At 46.3% G+C, this 14,387-nt stretch overlaps 2 protein-coding genes across 2 annotated transcripts; one reads left to right on the forward strand and one right to left on the reverse strand.

The window, feature by feature from the left end:
• The first annotated feature begins 2,443 nt into the window (after window positions 1–2,443).
• On the forward strand, window positions 2,444–4,840 carry LOC127296482 (pentatricopeptide repeat-containing protein ATP4, chloroplastic). The gene has a single exon (XM_051326573.2). It carries the CDS (start codon window positions 2,593–2,595, stop codon window positions 4,600–4,602), a length of 2,010 nt encoding a protein of 669 aa, XP_051182533.1. The 5' UTR covers window positions 2,444–2,592; the 3' UTR covers window positions 4,603–4,840.
• A 36-nt stretch (window positions 4,841–4,876) lies between these two features.
• LOC127296483 (cysteine synthase 2) lies at window positions 4,877–9,466 on the reverse strand. Its single transcript, XM_051326574.1, has 7 exons — window positions 9,353–9,466; window positions 7,969–8,301; window positions 7,803–7,877; window positions 6,990–7,133; window positions 6,194–6,622; window positions 5,873–6,108; window positions 4,877–5,426 (listed from the first exon to the last, which is right to left on the reverse strand). Exons 2-7 carry the CDS (start codon window positions 8,182–8,184, stop codon window positions 5,207–5,209), a joined length of 1,320 nt encoding a protein of 439 aa, XP_051182534.1. The 5' UTR covers window positions 8,185–8,301; window positions 9,353–9,466; the 3' UTR covers window positions 4,877–5,206.
• Between the last annotated feature and the right edge of the window lie 4,921 nt (window positions 9,467–14,387).

Consider the following 14,387-nt stretch of genomic DNA (forward strand, 5'->3'; position numbering starts at 1 on the left):
ACGAGCTGGTGTCAGGCTATCTCCTAGACTATGTCTTTCACCTTGCCCTGTACTCCCCTTGTATCCAGCTTGGGATTAGCCATTTGGGATCGTCTTTTTTCATGAGCACCATTATCATAATCATCAACCCCGGAAAATTGTCATCAACAGAACACATCCAGTTGACAACACCAAACACCATTTCATGCGTTCACTGTATTATGCTGCTACAGAAATATTCTGACCATGAGTGTGCCAGAAAGAAAAGGAGCTTCACTGACTGAATGAGTTGACATGCTGTTCCCAAGAGAGCAATTGAAGATGTACAAACCACGTGATGGCGTTCCCAACTGTTTGGAACCCGCAATATTCATGACAAACGGCAAGTTCATGATTGGCTGTGATTGAAATATATAGATGCAAGATTGCATAAAGATAATGGTTGTTGCTTTAATTTCAACAATTATTAACACCGGATATGATAGCCTATACAAAGCATTGGTCCAGGTTTCAAAAGATTATCAATCTCATAGCGACAAGTATAGTTAACAAAGGTATATTAAACAAAACATTGTGCCATGATTATGGAAAGATCTCTTACACAAATCCATTATATCATCTACTCATATTCTCTGGTACAATTAAAAAAAAACTCAGTTCATCATAAACCGCCCAGGCTAGCAGAACAGTTGTTCAAGAAAGGCATGAACTGTGGTTGATTGCTACTGCTTGTATCGAACGATACCTGAATGTTCAAAGGGTACCATCTAAATTATCACACGACTTCTAATTTCTCTATCATGTTATTTAAGTCTGAGCCAGTACTCGGAAAGTGGCAAAAATATCAATTTCCACTTACGATGACACAAGTGGTACTTTAAGGTTCAGGCTGGCTAATGCATGTCATAGCTCACCTAAAGAGTGAGTACTTTAAGCTGCCGTACCTGGAAGGGACACATCCCATAGGTCTGGTAGACCTGGGAGAGGAATTGCGCTCATGATCTTTCACAATCCTACTACCATGACTCCTATATCCAGATTCTGGTTCTCTATGGCACAGTGATGAATCTCCAATAGTTTTTATGCATCATAGCTGCTAATGGAGCAACAATATGAGTGCCTACTGTTACTATGAAGTAATGGAAGAAAAATCATGTGCTTGAAAGAAAATCAGCAGGTGGCTGTTTGTCATTTCTCTTATCATATTTGAAGCTTGCTTTCTGTCAAACTATATCCCTTCAAGTTTGCTAATTTCATTAGAATGAATCAAAAGAACTAAACAAAAGGGAATCAAACTCCACATAGAAAAATTACTCAATTTTAGTTCAATCGTCAATTCTGGTCAGAAAAATTACTCGATTTTATGAGAATGTCACAATTGACAGCGCACTTGATGGCCATAGGCCGCAGTATCGTACAAAGCACAAGGCTCAGCTAGAAATGGGTTGAAACTTGAACAGGAACAAAATCTCAAAAATTCAGTAACAGAATCGAGGCGTCAACTCAGAGCAACTTACAATCAGAATATGACTTGGATCAGCTAATAAGTTTCAGTGGACATACATGAAGGCAAGTAGAACTCCAGCCATTTAATGGAAGTGTCGACTCATCCTTGCATCGCATCACGTAGGCCGTTCTGTGTGTTAGGGCCTATTTGGTTTGTGTAACTCGCCTGCCAATATGTGTCAAATGTCTGTTAGCAAAGGGACAAGGTCATACATAAGTAGATCATCACTGTGATTTTTAAGCACAACATCGAAAGGTACTATCATCAGAACAGTTTGTCTAGCTAACTGGAGACTACATCGTCAATTTGTAATGGTAAAACATAAACACATCTGCTATGAGATCATGTAGCATTGGAAACAAAAAAAAAAAAAAAAAACAAAAAAAAAGAGACTCAACTCACTCTCTGGTCGGCAAATGCGAGCAGGAGAACCGTGGTTGATGCACCATTTCCTGAACTCGGTTGCGCGGCCGTACTGAACCGGCGGCTGCAGAAACACGACGCTGCAGGTAAGGGTAAGACAGTTTCGACAGATACAGGTTGATGAGACACGATGGGTTAGGATTTAGGAGGAGGAACGCCCGCCTCACCTATTTCGTCGAACACCTGCCGCGCCCCGTCAGACGGACGCCGAGATGGCGCTCCGAGCCCGGGCCGCCGACCCTTCGCCGCGATCCGGAGGAGGGACGAGCCGCGTAGAGTCACGTGTGGGATGCGGCTGCGCCGCGTGGTTCCGCGGCGTGGAAGGCAAGTGTGAAGCCGACGGTTGATCCCGCCGCCGCGGCCGTGGTGGCGGCGAGAGGAGGCGGGGTAAGCGGGGAGAGTCGCGCGATGGGTGGGCGGTGAGAAGGTGCGCGATGGGTAAGCGCGGGAGGCGGCCGGCGGGGGCTGGTGGCGTCGCCGTGGAGTGGACTGCGAGTTCTTCGTGAGGGACGCTCCGCGGCGGTGTACATTGGCGGTTCGGGCAGCGGCGGGAAGAACGCCTCAATCCGTGCTCTCACTGGCAGGTTGACCCCACATACTGACAAGCAAGGCACAGTCTCGTCGTCACCCACAGTCCCCAACCGAAGCGAAGCTCTGGGCACCCCTCAATCCACAGCGGGGAAATGGCGTCCCTACCCATCTGCCCCTCCTCCATCCTCTCATGGCCGCACCGCCCAGCCTCCCTCCCCAAGAACCCCTCCTCCTCCTCGCCCACCGCCGCCCACGTCTCCGTCCAGGACCCGCCGCCTCTCTCCGACCCCACCCACAACACCAGGTTCCTCTGGGTCAACCCCAACAGCCCGCGCGCCGCCGAGCTCGCCCGCGCGCGGGCCGGATCGGCCCGCCGCGCCCGCCTCGCGTCCGCCGCCGCCGCGCTCGCCGCGTGCCACCCCTCCGACGCGCCCGTCGCCGCCGCGCTCGACGCCGCCTTCCCCGACACCCCCTCCGAGCAGGACGCCGTCATCGTGCTCAACACCGCCGCCGCCAACCACGTCCCCGCGCTGCGCTGGTTCCTCCGGCACTCGGCGGTCCGGAACAGGACCATCCTCTACAACGTCGTCTTCAAGGCGCTGCGCAAGGGGCGCCGCTGGCGCGAGACCGAGGCGCTCTGGGACGAGATGACGGCGGACGTCGCCGGCGCGCGGCCGGACAACGCCACCTTCTCCACCATCATCAGCTCCGCGCGGGCCTGCGGCCCGCGCGGCAGCGCCCTGGAGTGGTTCGAGAAGATGCCGGACGCCGGGTGCGCGCCGGACACGCTCACCTACTCGGCCGTCATCGACGCGTGCGGCCGCGCGGGGGACGCCGCGACGGCGCTGCGCCTGTACGACCGGGCGCGGGGCGAGGGGTGCCGGCTCGACCCCGTCATCTGCGCCACGGTGATCAAAGTGCACTCGACCAGCGGCAACTTCGACGGCGCGCTCAACGTGTTCGAGGAAATGAAGGCCGTCGGCGTCAGGCCCAACCTCGTCGTGTACAACACCGTGCTGGACGCCATGGGGCGGGCCATGCGGCCGTGGGTGGTGAAGACCGTCCACAGGGAGATGGTCGGCCAGCAGGTGCGGCCCAACAGGGCGACCTACTGCTGCCTCCTGCAGGCGTACGCCAGGGCGCGGTATGGCGAGGACGCGATGGCCGTGTACCGGGTGATGAAGGACGAGGCCATGGACGTCGACGTCGTGATGTACAACATGCTCCTTTCGATGTGTGCCGACATTGGCTATGCTGAGGAGGCTGAGGAGATCTTCAGGGACATGAAGGCGTCCGTGGATAGCCGGTTCAGGCCTGATAGCTGGACCTACTCGTCGATGGTCACGCTCTACTCCTGCACCGGCAATGTCCTAGGTGCGGAGGGCATACTCAAGGAGATGAAGGAGGCGGGATTCAAGCCGAACATCTTCATACTCACCTCACTCATCAGGTGCTACGGCAAAGCGGGGTGCACCGATGACGTGGTCAGGTCTTTCGGCATGCTTGAGGACCTCAAGATCACGCCCGACGACCGCTTCTGTGGCTGCCTTCTCACCGTGGCTGCGGATACGCCAGTCGAAGACCTAGGCAAGGTGGTTGACTGCATCGACAGAAGCAATGCCCAGCTTGGCGCCGTGGTGAAGCTCCTGGTGGACAGGAAGGCTTCCACTGAATCCTTCAAGGAGGCAGCCACGGGCGTTCTCAGCGCCGCCCGTGGCGTGGTGAAGATGCCCTACTGCAACTGCTTGATGGACCTGTGCGTGAACCTTGGCCAGATGGAGAAAGCCTGCGCGCTCCTCGACGCCGCGCTGCAGCTCGACATCTATAGCAACGTGCAGACTAGGACACAGGTGCAGTGGTCGCTGCATCTCAGGGGCCTCTCCGTTGGTGCCGCCCTGACCACGCTCCATGTCTGGATGAACGACCTCTACACCACGCTGCAGAACGGCGAAGAGCTGCCACCTCTGCTTGGGATCCACACAGGAGAGGGGAAAAACATGTACTCCGGAAAGGGGCTGGTTTCAGTGTTCGAGTCACATCTCAAAGAGCTTGAGGCGCCCTTCCATGCGGCTCCTGACAAAGCCGGCTGGTTCTTGACGACGAGTGTTGCAGCTAAGCACTGGCTGGAGGCCAAGAAGTCATCAGAACTAGTGGCCGTGTAAGCTGCACAATCTAGGGAGGTATATAGGATTTATTTGTTTTTTTATTTGCCAATCTGTGGGTGTTCTGAAATTCTCGTATTTCCACCCTTCTTTCTGTTGATAGAGATACACAATTGCTTCCATTTTCTGTTGCATTTCATGACTGATGAAGAATATCAGATCGAGCTCCTCGTTCAGTACTTGCAACATTATGATGGCACATTCAATATTCGATTAGAGGACCTGCAATGTTTTAATATACCATATCTGCTGTCATCGCACAAAACCAAGCCAGTAATAGTACACAGATGATTGTAAGCAACTGCATCACTGCAGGGTGTATACATAGAAGCAGGGTGTACAGCCTGAAGAAAAACAATAAGATCAGCAGGGTTGGCTATCCTAGTCCCTATTAAATTGGCAAGGACAACTACTCTACAGTACATCACTATATCTTTCCGAGAAACATTCGATCAGGGTGGCATACAATTTGCGATGCATTATCTGAACACCTTGCTACATGGGATGATTACGGCATGTTCACCCGCTGACTGCTGACCAATGCCAAGTTTTACCTCACAGGATGACAAAATTGCTGAAATAATACATTCCTCCATGTAAGCTCTCACTGATCAAGAAACTCCAAACCAGTAGCGTTTGGTGTCAACCCATGATTAGCCAAATATTCATCATTGAAGAACTTGCTTAGATGCCTCATCCCACTGTCACAGAGAATTGTGACAATTGTATGTCCTGGACCTAAATCCCGGGCAACTCTAACAGCCCCAACACAATTCATGGCTGAAGAGCTCCCAACGAATAGTCCATCCTTTCTCAACAGGAACCTGAGTTATGTTTCAAGTAAACTGATGTCAGCTTGTAGAATTATTTCATGCTTCTGCTACCATGCTTAGTAAGATAGAAGAATAAACAATGGCAAACTCTCCATCAATTAAGATAAAAATATGTAAGTCTGCCAACGGCTACTAAAACATACTTAGCAATTAAGGCTTCCACTGAGTTTGAGAGGGGGGATTGTGCGCATTTTCTTTCTTTTTCGAAGGGATTGGAGAATTCAATAGCCAAAAATAATGTCAACAGCAATTCCAGTTGTAGGGAAATATTACAAAATCAACCCCATTACTCGATCAGTGAAAGGCAGACTGCATTGAAGAGTCACAAGTACAAGAAATCATAGATAAAATAACTTATGCTCTAATCAACAATGCTACGCAAACTATCACTTCTCTTTCAGATAATAATAATAGCTAAAAGTCAATACGAAATGTACCTTGACATCTCAACGGCTTCTCTATCTGTTCCTCGGTAAGCTCCATCTAGTTCAGCCATCATGAAATTTGCTGTGACCCTGTTGATTCCAATTCCTTCAGTAACAGTGTCAAAGGGATTCTTAAGCCTTTTGCCCTCAGCCTCCTCTTTTGTGTACATAACCCCTCTAGTAACCTTGTTAAACAGACCAGAACCAGGTGGGTCCATTAAAAAGCATCGGACGTTTCTGTTCTTTTCCTAAATAAAGAATATCATAGCAATTAAGAAGTTGTCGATCCAATAAGAAAACGCATACAAGAAATAAAATAATAAGAATGCAAACCTTCAGATATCGTGAGACTCCAGCAACCGTACCGCCAGTACCAGCTGCAGCAACAAAGGCATGAAGTGTCCCTTTAGTTTGTTCCCATATCTCAGGACCAGTCCACTCGTAATGGGCTCGATAGTTTGCCAAATTCTCAAATTGGTCAGCAAAAAAACCTCCCTTCGAATCAGAATTAGGAAAACATTTCCCAATGTGTGGCACTTCACTATTGGCATATGCTGAACCATTAGTTTGTTCGGGGTGCAGCGTTTTAACAATGGCATGCGCTGAACCGTTAGTTTGTATGTCAGTTGTTTCTCTTTTTACTGATGCTACATTTGCTTCTAAAGCTCTTCTTCTTGCAATGTTGACAAAATGGTCTTTGTGAGTGATTGAAACAGGGCGCACTCGCTCCACGGTAGCTCCAAGCGCCTCAATTATTTGAGACTGGAAAACATTTTTAAACGACATGAGAGGAGCATAAGCAAATAGATCTGTGATACTACTGTGATTCTTTATTACTTTGCCACATTCTTAAGAGGAATGACCAACTGAAACATCCAAAGTAGATATCTTAATGGTCCCAGCTAAGCCAGAATAGCCTCACCCTTGAAGGGCAGACTTGAGCCTGGATCAGTAGGTGAAACCAGGGCCTGAATCCTGAAATATGATTATTAACAAATAAAATGCTACTGTGTTCTAACCTAAAGTAGTTCCGCTCATCATATAACAAGATAACTCAGTTAGAAGTTCCAGATACTACGCAGCAGAATGACCTAATTAGATTATTGAGCAGCATATAACTTCCCCCTACCTTCTCAACGGCAGCATCGTCGGGAATAACAACATGGCACTTACAGCCATAAGCAGGAGCAACAGTGGCCAAGCTAATAGCCGTGCTTCCAGCACTCCCCTCTATTACTACACCACCACAGACAAGGTCTCCAGATTCCAGGGCCTGATATTAATGAAAGACCCAGTGTCATGTTAAGTTAAAGGAGAAGAGATGCTAATGTAGCAAGAATAATGTAGGAAACAAAAAGCTGAAACATTGAGTATACTAACAAAGTATCACATGCCTCATACACTGAAATATAAATAATACAGTTAGATACACGTATGGCAGGAAGTAATTCAGTGTTATCACCCAGTTAGATTTTTTTGGCGGGGGGGGGCTTGTTACCATTTTGTGCCAATAAAAGCTTATTTCAGATACCCTTCTTTAATACTCGAAATTCAGAACTGGATGGTGTTTTCCATGACTATGGGTGCTCTCCTGAACAACTATGACTGATCCTTTAGCGAGGTAATGTTGCATGATTCATAATCAAAAACATATGAAAGAAAACTCAGAAAGTGAGGACTGAGGCCCATGCTCTTGTACTGAAGAAACAGTGGATGCTAGACCTACACATATTTTCTTAGTACCAGTAATCCTGTTGCCATATCATTCATCAAGGATGAAATGGTTAGCTGAAGACCTCACAAAATGACTAACAAGCATGTCGCGATGGCCAACATTACACTAAGTGGTCAGGAACCTCTCACCGCGAACTATATCTACTTCACAGATCTTCCCTTCTACAAACTAAGACTAAATTCATTTCCAACAAATTGCAAAAATTACCTCCTCGATGATCTTCACCGCCACGCGGTCCTTCACGCTGCCTCCCGGATTCAGAAACTCCGCCTTCCCCAAAATCTGCAGTTCATTCGAACAACAAATCACACTTCAAAAACTTGACCCAGCAAAGCGGAGCCGCCTACACAAAGAGAAATCCCCACGCGTGTACCTCGCAACCTGTGGCGTCGGAGAGGCTGTTGATGCGTATGAGGGGCGTGTTACCGATGGCCTCCACGAGGCCCTTCCGCCGTGTCCTCCGGCCGTTCACGCGGGTGGTGAGGGTCCATGGGAGCTTGGAATCGCTCTTGCGGAGGAAGAGGTAGTAGGTGAACAGGGATATGGCGGCGGCCGTGGCGGCTGCTCCTGCCACCGTCGCAGCCGCCATCACGAAGTAGTCGAGGGGGAGGGAACCAGGCAGCGAACCCTGCGTTTGGTTGGGCGCCGGAAGTTCAGACTTCGCAGGAACGAACCGCCTTGGGCCAGACTCGGTTCAACCAGACTTCTGAAAGAGGCAAAGACCAAGGAGTTTTGCCATCAAAAAGAAGAAGAAAAAAAGGCTATTGTTGTGTTTGGATGCACAAAATTGAGACTTGGAATTGAATTGGAATGGAATACCAAATCGAAGATGGAAAGGAATCGAATTCTGTTGTTTGGATGTGCAGAGTATTTGTTGTTAGAATCAAAGGTTGGCACCCAACTCTAATTCATGTTTGGATGTACAAACCGTGGAATTAAATGTTTTTTTGAGTTGGGATAGTATAAACTAGTGTACAAGTATGGAAAATTAGAATGTTTATATATGCACACGTAATAACAGTAAAATAATTGGAATATGGTGGAAACTACAACAAACACGAAATAGACCGACAACTTAGATAATAATTGTGTCTCTCTATTACACAGAAGAGATTCCAACTAGATTGATGGTGATAAACTTTCTTTTAGAGAGCTTGATGGCGATAGACTGCCGATGAACTGAACTGGACTCGTGGTAGTTCTCCGTGCAAAACTGAAGATAATCATCGGGCCAGTTGCCACTCAAATCAACCCTGTCACGAGATTACCTAGATTGGGTATGGCTGAAATCGGTGCTCTGTTGTGTAATCCTCTGACATATACTACAGACCATCACTCCATCAGACTGAGTATGGAAGCTGTTGGCGTGACCAGCAAGCCTATGCCGAAGAGCAGATTCTTCCAATGTTGTCGTTCCTGTTCCGCCTTCGATAGAGAGAGTATCCCCAGCAAGTGCATCGGCAGAAAATAAAGAAAACAGAGAGGGGGATGCCGGCTGGTCGAAGCGCCAGGGCAGAGGCCGGCTGGGCGAGGTCCAGGGGAGACGCCGGCGTTAAGCTCCGGGCGCTGCTACCACTACCACTATCGCAGCCGCTAGCCCTCCCGCCGCCGTCCCCATCCTGCCTGGTCGACCTAGGGTTTGGGGCGGGGTCATGGGGGAGCGGACGCCGCCGTTGAAGCTTTCCTACGAGGACGCCGGGGAGAAGCGGGGGGGGAGGGGGGTAGGAGAGATGAAGAGGAGGGTGGGGAGGACTCACCACTGCTGCCGCCGCCGGCTTGCTCAGGTCGCGCGAGCGCTCGCTCAAGCGAGAGAAACCACGGGGCGGGTGCGGGTGCGGGCTATGAATTTGCCTCTGTTTCCAGGCCTAAATTCAGCGCACACCCAGCCTCCAGGCTGCTTTGCCATATTGGAGGCCCTTTGGCTTGAGCGCAGTGGGCTCCCGCCTCGCCGTTCCAAGCTGGCGACGACGAGCTGTTGAATTGGGTATGTTGCCGACCGACCACCACACACCCACGCGGGCCACGCCAGGTATGTTGGCCCGGCCCAGCTTGTTTTTTACTATTTTTTTCCATTTTTTCTCTGTTTTAAATCTGAACAGTTTAAATTTGAACAATTTTTTCGTTTTAAAATTTGAGAATTTTCGAATTCGAACAAATTTCAAAATTGAACGAATTTCAAAATTGAACGAATTTTGAATTTGAACAAATTTCAAAATTGAACGGTTTTTGAATTTTCCCACTTTTCAAATTCTGACCATTTTTCAAATTTGATTTTTGTTCGAATTTGAACATTTTACTTACTTGAGCATTTTTCTAACTTGAACATTTTTTTAAAAAAATCATTTTTCCGAAATTTAAACAATTTAAAATCTGCATAATTTCTGAAAATATTATTTTTTAAAAAAATTCTAAATATGCAGACTTTCAAAATTTAACGTTCTAAATTAAATCTAAAAAAACAAAAACATAAAACATAAAAAATGGGTAGCACCTAACTAGGCCGGCCTGTACCGCGCGCGGTGGTCTGCGGCGCGCGGTACGTGCCGACCAGATCGGTGTATAGGAAACGCCGTTGAATCGTGCTGGAGAAGGGCAATTCCTATTCACCGCTTAATGCCGGCGCGATCGCACGCGCGCCCCCGTACCTTATCGCTCTATGGGCCTTGCCCATTTCCTTTTGTTCTCAACACGCGCGTGGATCGAACTCGCGATGCTTCACACGTTTTCTTTCTTTTTCTTTTCGCTTTTTTTTAGAAGTTCTTTTCGTTTTCTTCTGTATACAAGGTTTCGCCCAACTGTTTTTTGCTTCAGTTTTCCGGCATGTTTCCCTGGCTTTCCTAGTTTTGACCTTTCATTCATGTTTTTTATTATTTCGTCTCTTTTTTATAATAAATACATGTTCACATACTGAAAAATGCGCATGAGAAAAATGGTTCTACGTTTTTTCTTTGAATTTTTTATTTGTTTAAATAAAGTAGTTTAATTTGAAAAAAATCAAATAATATAATTATACATATTGAAAAATCGTTCAAATAAAAGATTTCATTTTTAAAATTTGTTCAAATAACATAATTGTTCATCTTGAAAAAATATTCCAGTAACATAAAAGTTCATACTAGGAAATCGTTCAAATAACAAAGTATGTTCACAGATTTTCAAAAAAATCGCGGTCTGGAAAAATGTTCACATGTTCAAAAAATATTATTCATGGGTCAACAAAATGTTCAGAGATCAAACAAAAGTATTCACAAGTTTCTAAAAAAGCATAATCGCGAACACGTGAGTTTTTTTTTGTTTTGAAGTTGGTTTTTCTTTGTTTCTCTACAGGTTTTTTTCCGGTCATAACTTTTCAATTTAGAACTTTTTTTCAAGTTTAATTTTTCTCAGATTCGAACAATTTTTAAGTTTGACTATTCTATAAATATGAACATTTTGTAATTTGAGCATTTCAATTTGAACATTTTATAGGTTTGAACATTTTTAAAATTTGAACATTTTTAACTTAAACCTTTTTTAAGTTTGAACAATTTTTTATTTGAACATTTTAATTTTATAATTTTTTTAATTTGTATATTTTATTCTATACTTTTTAAATTTCAACCTTTTTAAACTGAACTTTTTTAAGTTCAAACTTTTTCAGATTTGAATCTTTTATCATTTTAACAGTTTTAGTTTATTTATGGTACACAAAAATGTACATGAAAAATGTTCAAACTATTTTATTTTTAATTATGTAGCAACGCGCACATACTCTATGAGCGGAACTGAACAAAAGAAAAAAGGAACGGAGCATAGAAAAGTTAGAAAATCTATTCACTCACGTGCTTTCCTTGAACTCACATACTCGTACCGTGCGTACATACGTATACATACATACTATATGAGTCATCGATCGGTTTTGGAGCGCACATCCATGATTGGCTCCAACACGACGCAGTTGAGGTGCGGGTGAGCTTTGGGCCGGCCCACTAAAGCGAATCCTTCAAGCGGAGATTTCAAGTTGGGCTGCCTAAAGCGGGCAATAGGAGCTCCCGTGGAAAAGGAGCATGACCTGGTTACTTTTCTAGTGTAATTTTTTAGGTTCTTTGTGCAAGATGTAATGATTTAATTGTATTTTTCTGCTCTTTGCAGTTGTTATGTACTCCCACCGATGATAATCAACAGTTGCGTAGCTTAGTTCAAGTTAAGGGGGCAACTTTTTACTAAGCTCTGAAGGAATTCGTTATTGTGACAGCTTAGAAGAATTTTTTTTGGTCTTTTGCCCCCCCCCCCCCCCCCCTCCCCAAACTCATATTTTGTATTTTGCCCTCCCCTCTCCCCAGTGTTTTCTCTCAAGCTCCTGTAGGATAACGTTGCATAGAAAACAAAAATTTTCCTACCGCGAACACGCAATCCAAGCCAAGATGCAATCTAGAAGACGGTAGCAACGAGGGGTATCGAGTCTCACCCTTGAAGAGATTCCAAAGCCTACAAGATGAGGCTCTTGTTGCTGCGGTAGACGTTCACTTGCCGCTTGCAAAAGCGCGTAGAAGATCTTGATCACGATCGCTCCGGCGCCACGAACGGCAAAGACTCTCCGTACTCGGTCACACGTTCGGTTGTTGATGAAGACGATGTCCACCTCCCGTTCCAGCGGGCAGCGGAAGTAGTAGCTCCTCTTGAATCCGACAGCACGACGGCGTGGTGTCGGTGGCGGTGGAGAACTCCAGCGGAGTTTCGCTAAAGCTACGCGGGAGATATGGATGAGAGGGGGGCGGCTAGGGTTTGGGAGGGGGTGGCCGGCCACTTCAAGGGGGGCGGCCAGCTTGTGGTCTTGGGGTGGCCGGCCCCCTCCCTTGGCCCCTCATTATATAGGTGGAACCCCAAGTGTTGGACTCCAAGTCTTCGAATAAGACCCGAACCCAAAACCTTCCATAGAATAGGGAAACCTACCCAAGCTAGGACTCCCACTTGAGGTGGGAGTTCCACCTTCCATGGAGGGGGTGGCCGGCCCCCTATGGGGGAGTCCACTTGGGACTCCTCCCCCACTAGGGTTGGCCGGCCATGGTGGTGGAGTCCCACCGGGACTCCACCTTCCTTGGTGGTTTCTTCCGGACTTTTCTAGAACCTTCCATAGAACCTTCCGCATCATTTTAATTCACATAAAATGACATCCTATATATGAATCTTATTCTCCGGACCATTCCGGAACTCCTCGTGATGTCCGGGATCTCATCCGGGACTCCGAACAAATATTCGAACTCCATTCCATATTCAAGTTCTACCATTTCAACATCCAACTTTAAGTGTGTCACCCTACGGTTCGTGAACTATGCGGACATGGTTGAGTACTCACTCCGACCAATAACCAATAGCGGGATCTGGAGATCCATAATGGCTCCCACATATTCAACGATGACTTTAGTGATCGAATGAACCATTCACATACGATACCAATTCCCTTTGTCACGCGATATTCTACTTGTCCGAGGTTTGATCTTCGGTATCTTTCTATACCTTGTTCAACCTCGTCTCCTGACAAGTACTCTTTACTCGTACCGTGGTATGTGGTCTCTTATGAACTTATTCATATGCTTGCAAGACATTAGACGACATTCCACCGAGAGGGCCCAGAGTATATCTATCCGTTATCGGGATGGACAAATCCCACTGTTGATCCATATGCCTCAACTCATACTTTCCGGATACTTAATCCCACCTTTATAACCACCCATTTACGCAGTGGCGTTTGGTGTAATCAAAGTACCTTTCCGGTATAAGTGATTTACATGATCTCATGGTCATAAGGACTAGGTAACTATGTATCGAAAAGCTTATAGCAAATAACTTAATGACGAGATCTTATGCTACGCTTTATTGGGTGTGTTCATTACATCATTCATACAATGATATAACCTTGTTATTAATAACATCCAATGTTCATGATTATGAAACTAATCATCCATTAATCAACAAGCTAGTTAAGAGGCATACTAGGAACTTCTTTGTTTGTCTACATATCACACATGTACTAATGTTTCGGTTAATACAATTATAGCATGATATATAAACATTTATCATAAACATAAAGATATAAATAATAACCACTTTATTATTGCCTCTAGGGCATATCTCCTTCAGTCTCCCACTTGCACTAGAGTCAATAATCTAGATTATATTGTAATATACCTAACACCCATGGCATTCTGGTGTTGGTCATGCTTTGCCCTAGGGAGAGCTTTTGTCAACGGATCTGCTACATTCAGATCAGTGTGTACTTTGCAAATCTTTACTTCTCCATCCTCGATGTACTCGCGAATCGAGTGGTAACGTAGCTTGATATGCTTCAGCCTCTTGTGTGACCTTGGCTCTTGTGCATTGGCGATGGTACCCATGTTATCACAGTAAATGATTAATGGGTCCAATGCACTAGGAACCACACCGAGCTCTACAATGAACCTCTTCATCCATACCGCTTCTGATGAAGCCTCTGAAGCCGCTATGTACTCTGATTCTGTTGAAGACTTCGCCACCGTGCACTGCTTCGAGCTTGCCCAGCCATCGCAGCACCATTCAATATAAACACGTACCTGCATCGTGACTTAGAGTCATCAGGATCAGTGTTCCAACTTGCATCGGTGTAACCACTTACAACGAGCTCTTGGTCACCTCCATAACAAAGAAACATATCCTTAGTTCTTTTCAAGTACTTCAGGATATTCTTGACCGCTGTCCAGTGTTCCATTCCTGGATCACTTTGATATCTGCTAGTCAAACTAACAACATGTGCTATATCCGGTCTAGTACATAGCA

The sequence above is a fragment of the Lolium perenne genome, chromosome 4, assembly GCF_019359855.2.
Source record: "Lolium perenne isolate Kyuss_39 chromosome 4, Kyuss_2.0, whole genome shotgun sequence".
Classification (NCBI taxonomy): domain Eukaryota; kingdom Viridiplantae; phylum Streptophyta; class Magnoliopsida; order Poales; family Poaceae; genus Lolium; species Lolium perenne.